Source organism: Pistacia vera, unplaced genomic scaffold (genome assembly GCF_008641045.1).
Source record: "Pistacia vera cultivar Batoury unplaced genomic scaffold, PisVer_v2 Contig1056, whole genome shotgun sequence".
Lineage (NCBI taxonomy): Eukaryota > Viridiplantae > Streptophyta > Magnoliopsida > Sapindales > Anacardiaceae > Pistacia > Pistacia vera.
In genome coordinates, this window is record NW_022195089.1 from 75021 (window position 1) to 87209 (window position 12189).

At 32.9% G+C, this 12189-nt stretch overlaps 2 protein-coding genes and 1 long non-coding RNA gene across 3 annotated transcripts; 1 reads left to right on the forward strand and 2 right to left on the reverse strand.

Moving 5' to 3' along the window:
- Window positions 1-5164: 5164 nt before the first annotated feature.
- On the forward strand, window positions 5165-6676 carry LOC116129042. The gene is made up of 4 exons (XR_004127841.1): window positions 5165-5302; window positions 5601-5628; window positions 5754-5840; window positions 6145-6676. It is a non-coding gene; the product is annotated as an uncharacterized LOC116129042 (long non-coding RNA).
- Window positions 6677-8506: 1830 nt separating this feature from the next.
- Window positions 8507-9103, reverse strand: LOC116128983. The gene has a single exon (XM_031414727.1). The coding sequence runs from the start codon at window positions 9101-9103 to the stop codon at window positions 8507-8509; it is 597 nt and encodes a 198-aa protein (XP_031270587.1).
- Window positions 9104-11170: 2067 nt separating this feature from the next.
- Window positions 11171-11939, reverse strand: LOC116128887. The gene has a single exon (XM_031414657.1). The coding sequence runs from the start codon at window positions 11819-11821 to the stop codon at window positions 11192-11194; it is 630 nt and encodes a 209-aa protein (XP_031270517.1). The 5' UTR covers window positions 11822-11939; the 3' UTR covers window positions 11171-11191.
- Window positions 11940-12189: the final 250 nt, after the last annotated feature.

Here is a 12189-nt window from a genome sequence, read left to right on the forward strand (position 1 = left end):
ATAGGAATAGTTAATAGTATTCTATAAGCTATCCATGCATTTGGAAAAGAATTCACATTTTTTTATAAAATCTAGTATCTCAAGTGGTGTTTTAATTTCCACGTTTATAATTTCTTTTAAAACTTTTAGTTCTAAATATAAATCTAAACCATCAATATCAGAGAGCATGTCATGTTTTAAACAGTTTTCAAGATTTAAACAATTTTTCTTCAAATTATCATCATCAAGCAATTTTAACTTTTCTATACTATAAAAGAAACCAAAATTGTCACTATATATTTCAAATTGTTCAAACCTACTTTGAAGTGAAGAAATTGCATGATCAACTAAATATGTGAAATAATTTATTCTAAAAGATTCTTTAGCAGACAATTTCATCTCTTCATTTCATTCTCATCAAATTGTTTTTTTCTCTTTATTGTACGTTTTTCACAAAATTTTGGTTATATATTTATTTGCTCTGCAATCTCTTTAGCATAAATCATTGCAGATGTAAACCCAGTTTCTCTATATTTTTCAAAAAAATGAAACAAGATCTTTCAACTAATTTGTTGCAACAACAATGTCCATATTTTTAGATTGTAAATATTTACTAACCGTATTAACAGCAAGTAACATTTCATACCAAATAATCATGCCTAATAGAAATTCAAAATTTTCAATCTCATATGTTACTAAAGAAATAGCTTCACTTTTTGTTTTAGGATCTTCACTAGTTTCTGCTAATTGATATAAAGCATCTCTTATTTGTGAAGATTGAAATTTTATTGCTTTAACACTTACAACACGACTTTCCCAACGTGTTTGTGATAATGGCTTAAGTGTCAAATTAGAAACATGATCTTGCAAAATTTCCCATTGTTTTGTAGAAGAAGAAAATAATGAGTATATGTGTTGTGTCACTCCAAAAAATGTAATAGCATTAGCACATGAATTAGTCATATCACAAATAACTAAATTAAGATTGTGACAACCACATGGTGTATAAAATGTTCTAGAATTTATATATACTAATCTTTTTGGCATACCTTGTTGTTTACCTTTCATAATAGACCCATTATCATATCCTTGTCCTCTCACATTATTTACATCAAGTTCAAGATTTTTTAGTATACTTGTGAGTACATTAAAAAGACATTGACCAGAAGTATCATCAACTTTTATAAAATCTATAAAGTACTCTTCTATTTTTATTGGACTTATTGAAATATCTACATATTTTAATATAAACATTTGTTCTTGATGACTTGTATCTGGGGTACAATCAAGTATAACTGAAAAATATTTTGATTCTTTGATTTTTTTTAATAATCGTATTTCTTATTTCTAATGCTGAAATATTTATCTACTCCTTTTGTATATTATGACCAAGATAATGAGTATGAATTTTTCCATTTTGAATACATTTAAGGTGTTCTTGCATTATTGGATCAAACTCAGCAATCATTTCAATTAAATTCAAAAAAATTCCATTATTTTCTTGATAAATCTTCTCATTTGTACTACGAAATGCCAAATTATTTTTTGAAAGATTTTTTACAACTACTATAATTCTTAATAGTACATTCTTCCAATGCTCTTTCTCTTTATTTATTTTCTCTTATAAACATTTATCAATTGTTTTGTTTTTAAACAATCACATCTCAACATCAACCCAAATGTTCATATTTATGGCATATTCATTGCTTGTTTCATGCCTTTTAAGCTTGACACTAAGATTTTTCCAATCTCCACATCCTTCATTTGCTAATTGAATTGCATTTGATTTTAAACTAAATAATTTACAACAAAAATAAAATACTTTATCTAATTCTTTTGAATATACTAGCCATTTTCTATCATGTTTTTCTCCATTTGGTAATTTTCGAATGTAATGAATTGCAGAAAAGCGTCTAAAATTTTCATCTCTTGGAAAATCTAAAACTTGTCTATTTGGACATTTCTCAACTAATAAATCACATAAGCTTGTGTCTAAATTATTCCAGTGTGCCGGATCATAAATATTTTTAATTGTTGTTTCCTCTTTATCATTAATATTTTCATTCTTGTCGAATGACATTTATTCTTCTAAATTTTTATGATATTTTTTACTAGTATTTGATGAATTTGAATTGTTATCTTTAAAAGTTTCTTCGCAATTTTCAATTGATTTTTCATTTAAATATTCATTTGGTTTTTTTAGCATTTAGTGTTTCATATTAATAACAAATCTATCAAGTGCACCTTTTTGAGATTGAATTAGTTCTTCTATCTTTTTTTTTTCTTACGTTTTTCAAATCTAGATTCATACTTTCTAGTAGACAATTCTATTCAAAGAATAAATAATTTAGAGCTTTTAATATTATTTTGCTAAAATAAAAATAATTATAAAAATTAAGAAGGAACTTTAGCACCTGAATTATGCTCCTAATTTTGCTTTCTGCTATGCTGAAATTGCAAAATCTTATATTATTACCTTGCATAAAAATAATGATGTAAATCATACATTCACTTGATCAAATATAAAATAAAATGAGTTGAGAATGCTAAGAGTAAAATGATTTAGAGCCCTTAATATTGCCCTACATAAAAAAAATAATGTAAATCACACATTCACTGGAGAAATTTTTGTCTATAGAGATGAGAAAGCTAAGAGAAAAGAGATGAGAAAGCTGAGACTTGAGAGTAAAATGAGTTGAGAATGCTAAGAGTAAAAAATGAGAACATTGAATTTTTGGAGTGAAATGAGAGATAACTTGGATAAGTGAATTGATATAAGAGGTTATCATTTGGACTTGGGAGAGAGAGGAGATTGTGATTTGACATTTGAGACTTGTGAGATTGCAGCAACCAAGGTGTCTCAATGGAAAAATTGAGCCAACAATGTGTTTCAAGCTTACAGAGATAGGCGGTAGAAGGTAGGATTGATGGGAATTGGGAAATTATAAAGTAAATGACATATACTCACCCAAGGTTTGTTGAAATCATGTTGGTACCCCTGGTTTCCTAAATTGCAGATTCACACCCTTAATGGCTAAATTCCAAACCACCCCATTCCAATTTCCAAACCACTAGTTGGCCCTTCTTCTTTCCCAACACTAGCCGACCAAACCACCACCGGTCCACCGCAGCCAAAACCGAAGCACACCAAAAACAGTCAATCAACTCCAGAAATCATCTAAAACAAACAACTCCAATCAACCAATTACCAAAGAGATCACCATTACCATAAAACACAAAACCAAAAATCATTAGCAAACTCAATTGAAAAAAAAAAAAATTAAGAGAGGTGGACGGTGACCGGTGGGCTAACAGGGTTAGGTAAGTGGGGGGTTTTGAAGAGAGGGCTGAGGAGAGGAAGATGGCGGCGTCGAAAAAGGTCAATGACGGCGGATACATGTTGGAAATGGTTGTCGCACACAGTGGAGAATGGAGATGGGTTGCGAAAATTAGCAAAAATCGGCCAAATTGGGGATATCAAGGCTGGGAAAATGCTTAGGAAATGATAAAGTGATGATTCCGATCGATTTTGGTGAGAAAATCAATCGTAATCATCACTTTAATGTCGGCAGTGGCACTATGGTGGTGTAGAGGGGTGGAGATACAATGTTTTCGTTATTTTAGGGATTGAATGGGTGTTTTGAAATTTAGACATATAAATTACTATTTTAGCTTTTGTTAATTTAGGGATGTGAATGGAAAATATGAAACATAGTTTTTTGTAAATTTATGTAAAAAAATTATAATGAATTTGGACATTTTTGGTTTTTTTGGCCCTTTGGACCGGCTTGGATAAAAAATTATAAACTTTTTTTAGGCCTAATGGTATTTCGGTAAACCTATTAAAAAAAAAACTTAAAATAATTTTAGACTCCTTTTTGGGCCTTTTTTTGAGGAGCCTTAGGCAGGTGCCTCACTAGCTTACCACTTGGGCCGGCCCTGCCCACTAGCCCCATTTGACTGTTGTTGCATTGTAGGTCAAATTCCACATCCTTTCATGCGAGAGGGGGCAAGTGTCGTGGATTCTAGGCTAGGAAATGACCGTTTACCTAGGCAACTAAAATCGAGCATCAACACAGTAGGTTCATTTAATAGGATTATTGATTTAAAATTATAATGATGCAATTTAATCTGGATAATAATGAATTGCTGAAAGACTTACTCATTTAAAGAATGTTATTTTTTTTTAAACAATGTTTTTTCCTCTTATTTAACTATTTGTTTCACATTCCAATAAGTAGCACGTAAAGGTCACAAACCTGTTTTGGCTTGATAATCTTATCAAATTAGTCGTAAAAAATGCAAGAGATGTAAACGAAGAATTCTTCAAACTTATCAATATAGAAATAGTTATTAAATCTTTCATTATGGACTATTTAGAATATTTAAATAGTCCAGAATGAAATGTCTATTTTTAAGCATAATTATCATTAATAATGTTATAAATATTAAAATTATAAATTTTTATATCTGAAGCAATCTTAAGGTGACAAATATAACCTACAACATTCTTCAAACTACTAAATAAATTTAAATAGACATTTAATTTATTAAATAAATACTTTGATATATTTATAAAAAAATTTAGATTCACCATCGCCGTTAGTCAACAGTAATCAATCGAAGGTTAAAACCAGAAAAAGTGACACAAACAGTCTCATTGAGATCAAAAGGCAACGATCTATTGAAGTTTGACGATTCTAACACTTTTTTTTGTCGCAAAAGGCGACAAAAGTTTCGACTGCCTTTTGCGGCCAAATGGGATGTTGAAATTTAGTGGAGCGACTGGATTTTGATAGATCTTCGCCATCCAATCCTGATAGGCCTGGCAGTAGTGACAAACACACCACTTCTTACGATGTTGAGTGGTAGTTGACCAGATCATTATTTTTTTATTGAATTAATAAAAAAGTTATTTTACCGTATTTATATTTTTATATGATGGTGATATACTATTGTTCTTAACTTTTTTGTTAATAAAATTTTGAAGAAATTTTTTAAAGTCAAGTAAAAAATTGTTTTACTTTAGTTTTTTATTTTATAATATTTTCTTAAGGGAGAACGACATTTTCTCACCCACCGCTATATTCCGTTGGAAAAATCCGTTTTGAAGAAGGGCAAGATAGTCAATTTATGTGAGCCTTGACACTGGACTTTGTTGCACTCTCGCTTCAGCTTATTAAATTCTCTGACTCTCTGTGTTTAGTAGACAAAAAAGTCATAAAAAAAAAAAAAAACCCTATTAGCGTTTTTTCTCTGCAACAACTGAAACGATTCGATCTCAGCAATGGCTAACATTAATCTCCCCCGACGAATAATCAAGGTTACGCTCTCTTTCTCTCTATTTCGATTGGTTTCTCTATTTCTCAGATCGCTTTCGTTTAAAAAACCGATCCAATTTCGTCAATTGAAGTCTGTATGGGAAGGATTACTTGTTCTTTTAGTTTGATGCTCTAATTTCCTCCGATTCTCTCTCTTATTGATTGGATTGATTGTGTAATACAGGGAGTTTAATTAATTGAGATCTTTGCTTTCGATTGGATGGTGAAATTAGGATTTTGTTGTCGATGATTTTGTGTTGTGTTTTGAATTTTTTTTTTTTTTTTTGTTGATCCAAACAGGAAACTCAACGTTTCGTTAGTGAACCAGGTGAATACTTGATTAACTCTCCGCATATTTTATTTATTTATTTTTGTTTTTATTTTTGAGTTATGTGCATTTAGTTTTGTTTGGTTGGGTTTCGGTGGAGTTGATTTTGTGGTTTTTGGATACAGCTCCCGGGACAAGTGCTTCACCATCGGAGGATAATATGCGGTACTTCAATTTGATGACTTTTGGCCCAACACAATCGCCATAAGAAGGTAAATTGCTGAGTGGTATATTGCTTTTAATGTCACAGAATTCTTATGGTTGCTTTGGCTATGTAAAGTTGGAGTCCCCATTTGGGTTCTAGAGGTTTGTTCAAGAAGACTATCTATCATAGACTTTGAACATATCTTTCACGACATTCTCTATTAGATTTTACGTACTCCGTGTAGTGCTTTTTGGCTGAAGTTGTGTGATGAAAGTGGGTGGTGAATTTCGCTTATTACTTCTAGTTATTTATTTGGCGTGTGATGAAAGCCTCAATCAAGCTGATTTTTATGCAATTCTGGATTGTTTTAGGCAACCCAAAACTCAGTGAAGATAAGGTGAAGCAATGCGTTGACACCAAATTATATGGAGATTAGCCTCCTAAGGCAGTTGAAGAGGCACTGAAGATGGTAACTTTGGATGAAAATAATACATCAAATTCGAGGTTTCTTGGTGGAAGAGCAAAAGATTGTAAAGAAGGTTTTTAATCTCCAAAAAGCAAAGGAAAAACAAACTTCAAGGAGCTAGAAAGTGGGAGGGTGAAAGCAAAACTTTTTGGATTTTAAGAAATGAATGAGAAACTGGAAAAGTTGTTTTCTTTGTTTTGAATTCCCTGTTTTTATTGGGTTTGAATTGACAAAATTTCTTTTATATATATATATATATATATATATGCATTGTTAATTTACAGTTTGGATTCTTACTTTAGCAAATCAGTAATGCTAAGTTGCTAATGCCGTGTTGTTGTTATTTTCTTGCTGCCGTGTGGGCTGTTGTGGTGGTGTGTGTTGATCTTGCTGGTGTGGGTGTTTTTTTTAGCCTTTTAATGCTGCTGCTGTGAGTTTTCCAGGTGCTAAGTTGTTGTTGGCGCGTTGAGTTTTCCAGGTGCTAAGTTGTTGTTGGCGCGTGATTGCTCTTGTTTTTGCTGGCATTTTGTGCTTGAGTTTGTGGTCCTGCTCAAAGACTTCGCCTTTGTAAAGGTTTTTCTCCTTGTTAGGGTTTCCTTTTTGTTTGGGACACGTTGATGAGAGGTTATCTCCGGATAGCTTATTCTTTATTCTTATAATATTATCAATTACCCAAAAAAAAATCAGTAGTGCTAACACTTAAATTTATTTGGGTTTAAATTGACAAAATTTAAACATAAATGCCAGTTTAATTGTAGCAACTATAGGGACGAACTAGTAATTTTAAAGGTTTCAAATTTTAAAAATCTAACGTAATGTCATTGATTGAAAATATTATTTTTTAATAAAAAATTGGACACACAAATTTGATATATAGTTAGGGTATATTAGTAATTTCATATATACAGAGGGGTATATTATTGTTGACATGACATAAAATAATAAAAAAAATTGTTAAGTCAAATAATAAAGGGTGTTTTCGTCTTTATAGTCAGACAGTAACGGATTTGTAACCGAACATTAAGGTGGGTAGGAAAGTGTTATTTTGCCAAACCTTGGGTGGAAAAATGTGGTTCGCCCTTATCTTAATTAAGTTTGGATAATGGGTTGGGTATAGGGTACCTCAAACCCAACCCAAATGAATAGGTTAAGATTGGGACAACCTAATCTTACTGCAATTTTAATTGGGCTGAGTATGGGGCCTCCCAAATAGGTTGAAACCCGCAGACCCCAACCCATTTACCCACATTATCATCGGTACTTACTTCATCCGGTTCCAAAGCACAGAGGCAATGCATCCAAAGTTATGGTCAATGCAAGGTGATACTTAAGTACAACGGTGTCTATGTAATGACTATCCACTAAGCAAGTAGTTTCTCATAATAAGTAGCCCAATTGCAACTCGATCGCTTTGAAATCGACTCTTATGTGTGAATTATTTAATCCCTGTAATTATTTAATGCATGGAGTGATCTTTTTTCCTTGTCTATCTTTTTCAGTTTTATATTATTTTTTGTTTTATTCTGTTAACTTTATTACATTGCAGATTTTAACATCTATACAGAGTGTTGAAATCTTTAATTGCCTACAGCGTTAGTATGAAGAATATTAATGGCACAGTTGCATACAAATTGCTGTTGTAAAAGTTGATCAAAACAATCTGCATCGTGGAATATATATTTCAGTTATTCGGTTCAAAACCAATATCTACTTAGGATTATCCGAGACCTAATGTAATATAATAACAAATAAATTTCAAATTCTACATCAAGATGATTTCAAGTGAGTTGGATTGGGTTCTCAATTAATTAAAAGGAGAACAACAACAATTAAATGCTAAAGAGAAGAACAGTTTAGTTCAGAAATATGGCAGTGTGGGTTTATGTTTGCTTTCATTACTTAATTACCTGGGCGGCTTTTTTATTTTTATTTTTTTTTATTGTCATTTTAATGCTAGTCAAGTTTAGGAACAGGATTACCACTCTCAGTTTCAAATAGTTCTCTATTTATTATCTGGCCTTATTACTTTGCTTAGATTAAATTCAATTCGGTTTTATTACATAATTGAGACCAAACAAATCAACCAATCCTTTATACATACATTACATAACAGCCCCTTTGATTGACAACAGTGAAATCCTTTGATTCTTCGTATACAATATTGATAAATAAAGTACAAATAAAACAAAAAACGAGGAAAGTATTATACTTGGTAGTATGACCTCAACCCAATATAAAACAAAACTAATATATGTTTACAGTTCTAATCAGTTGAATTGAGAACCCAGCTTTATTCTCCATTTCTTGGATGAATGCTTTAGTTTAATCTTCTTCTTCTTACCTGAAATCTTCCCATCCTTACCAAGCTTCACTTTACCTTCCAACTTGTGATTCTTATGATGCTTACTCTTAATGCCTATAGTCTTAAACCGAATTCCAGTTAGAAACTCCACTTTTAATTCAGCCGTTGCATTTGATAATGCATTGCGAAGAGCTTTCCATACACGCCCATCAACATCCAAATGATTTGCCCTATATTGAGTGGCATCCTTTCGTAATTTGAAAGAAGAAATTCTATCTGTTGCAGCTGTATCCTGGCCATGGAAGAATGTCAGTGAAATAACGTCAAACCAGATAATAGAGTCTTTGTTTGGATTTTTAATTTCAAGGTTATATGCGAGGGAGCCATTCTGTTTTCCATCAGCGGCTGGTGAAGAGCTATTATCTATGGGTGGAACTGAGATTTCCACAACGGCAACAGTTGGGTTCTGGGGACGTAAACCTAGCCATAAACAGAGGACAAGAAGGCCCAAAAGGCTTACAATTTGGAGAAGCCAAAGATAGAAGTTCTTTGTTTCGCACATTATTATTAATATGTTTGTGGAGAGGTTGGGAAGAGATTTTCAAGGATGATAGAAAAATGGTTTCTTAGGGAGGCAATATTTTCAGTAACAAAAGGTGAAAGGCGTAGCACTTGCTTTTGAATGGTGCCAATCGAAAGGAGCATATAACATTTACAAGTCATCAAAGTTCCAAGGATAAGGAACAGATGCTTTTCTTTCGTTTGGAGTGTTCTTTTTGCTTTTATGGGCCACATAAAGTAGCTACATGGAAACTCCGTTCTCTATACCTCGGAATATTTTGCACTTTAAGACTCTCTATTCAGACAGAGAAACACTTTCAACATTTTGATTCGGTGGGTTTGCTGAAACAAGATTTGAGTACTCATTCTTGAACAGTTCTTGAAAGCTTTCTGGTGCGAAGCGAACAAGCAAATTTGGCTCCTTAATAATTAGCCTAAAAATCAAATTTTTATAAGTGAATTTTAACTTATAACTAAACATAAAACTAGGAGAAATTTTCTATATATCAGAACATATATATATAGAGAGAGAGAGAGAGAGAGAGAGAGAGAGATTCCTTTCTTCGAAATTTTCCTATAGTACTTGTTCTGTATTCAATCTTGGTGAGGATTGTTGTGGCGGAGGGATTAGTTGAAGATTATAAAGTTCTAGTTATAACATAATCTCTACATTAATTTGCCATCAACGCTGGCAGATCTACTAACTAACCTTAGCTAGTTAGAACAGTAAAATTTTTCTCACAAGCCTCAAATTTGCAAATTTTTACTATTATCAACCTTAAAATATAACTTTTCATTTCTTTATTTTACTATATCTTAAAAAAAAAAAAAAAAAAAAGAATCTTTATCTCTCTTACCAGTAAAATAAAAGTTAGGCATATAAAGTGGATATAAACTTTTATGATACATAACCATGAGCAAAAGACATGTTCCCACCCTAGGTTAAGTAAAATACCTGGTTTCATAAATTCCATATTCCACTCTTAAATTAAAATTAAAATGTTCAATGAAACGGTGAAAGGGTAAAATAGTCATTGAGCTACTGCCACCTCTTCTTCTTTTCTTTTCCTCCTCTCCTTCTTCTTCTCTTCCTCCTACTTCTTCCCTCTTCTCACTTCTCGGAATAGGCTTTGTGGTGACTAGATTTGACCGCCTTAAGACCATCACGCTATTGCCAAATTTGGCCACAACGTGATGGCCTTACAGTGGCCAAAATCAAACAGCTTCCACTTACTACTGGGATACTCCGCTGCTGATCTTTGCCCTTCCAGCTGCTTTGCCACAGTCGGGCATTTCTGCGGCTGCCTTTGTCGTAGCTGAGTTTTGGAAAATTGTTGGTTGTTGGATTTTGTTGAGAGATTGAAAACGGATTTTGATTTCTTGTTGATTTGTTGGGGTGTTTGATTGTTTTTGTTGTATATTATTGGTGTTTTTTAGGTTGATTGATGGATTGAAGTTGATATTTTTGAAGTTTTCTGTGACTGCCCCCAAGTGTTTGGGAAAAGTCCAAGGGATTTGCTTTTGCTTTTTGAGGTCGGTGGTGAGGGAGAAGAGCTATGATGTGATTGGGTTTCACATATGCAGCTAGCTGGGGCAATTGGATAAGAGTGGTGGTGCGACGCTGGGTGGTGATGATGATTGTGACTGAGTTTTGGGTGGTTTTGTGGCTGAGTTTGTGGTGTTGGGTGGTGGTGGCTAGATGGTGGTGGTGGTGGTGGTGAAAGGTGGTGGCTGGGTGGCTGTGAGATCAAAAGTCGAGGGCAATAAAGTAATAGCACACTCTTAACTGTTTCAAAAGTCAAAATTTATTAACAGTGTTAATTTAAGGATGAGAATCCAAAATTTATGAAACCAGTTGGGAACTTTACATCCTTGGGTGGGAACATGTAGTTTACTCACATAACCATTAATAAAGATCATCCTTTCCTAGTAAATTTTAATTAAACTATATAACACCAAAGCAAGAATGAGATAGTTTCATTGGTCGACAACGGTGATATATTGTTGTGTTTAATCGACAAAGAGTAAAGATAAGAAATATGTATCATTAATCATATAAAGGAAACGTATTACAAACTTGAGAAATGAACTAATATTGACAATCTAGTGTCTTTTGAAAAAACCTTCTTCCATGTTTTATCTGTTTCAGCATAATCTGGTGTAGCTCTATATTCTTCTCTGCTGATTCCCATCTCAACCTATATATGCCTACGCATGCCTCCATATCCATCCGGTGATGCGTCGTCTTGTATTTGAATATCTTATAGTTATACCTAACAGAAGTTCCCAAGCAGACCCTCACGTCCATAGAGTTGCTCCAAATAACTCTCCTCAACTGTGGGTGAACTATCATCCTCACTTGGCGTATAGCAGTTTTACTGTAGCCCTGGTAGAAACCTGGATAGGACTCGGTGCCAAGTAATGTATGATTGTATAGTAAAGTTATGTTGATGTCATCGTAACAGATGCCAATTCGTTCGTTGGGGTTTGATATTTCCAAGTTAAGGATGATAGAAATGTTTCGCATGGCTAATTCCTCATTGTGAAACGTTGAATTCGGTTTGTGTAAGGCTGCAAGGTGAGTGGTTATGTTGTAAACGGGACTCTTTGGCTTCAAAGATATCCATACGACCAAGGAGATCAAAGTCCATAAGATTGCTACTTGAAAAAACAACAAACAAACAGAAATACGAGATTGTTTTTCTTCTTTCTCAGTCATTCTTGAAATTTCGCCGCAGAAGTGATTGAACAGGAAGAAATGAAGGTTACTAATTTGGCAAAGAAAAATAAGAAATAGCAGCTTCACTTAAAGGTGTAAGAAGAAGAAGCTAAGGTTTGTGTTTAGTATATCAAAGATAGTTTGCTTATATAGATTATCACTGCATAAATTTTTGTAATGAAGACTGGATGAAGTAAACTCCAAATTTCCTATCTTCGGAAGTAAGAAAACTAGAAAAGTGTAAGCTTTGTAATCGAACTTTTAATTACGGTACCACTGCATACTTTTTCTTTATTACAATTAGTGGAATAATAATTGCTGGAAAACTTAACCTTTTTTTGCATATTTTGTATCCATTTCCTTATCAG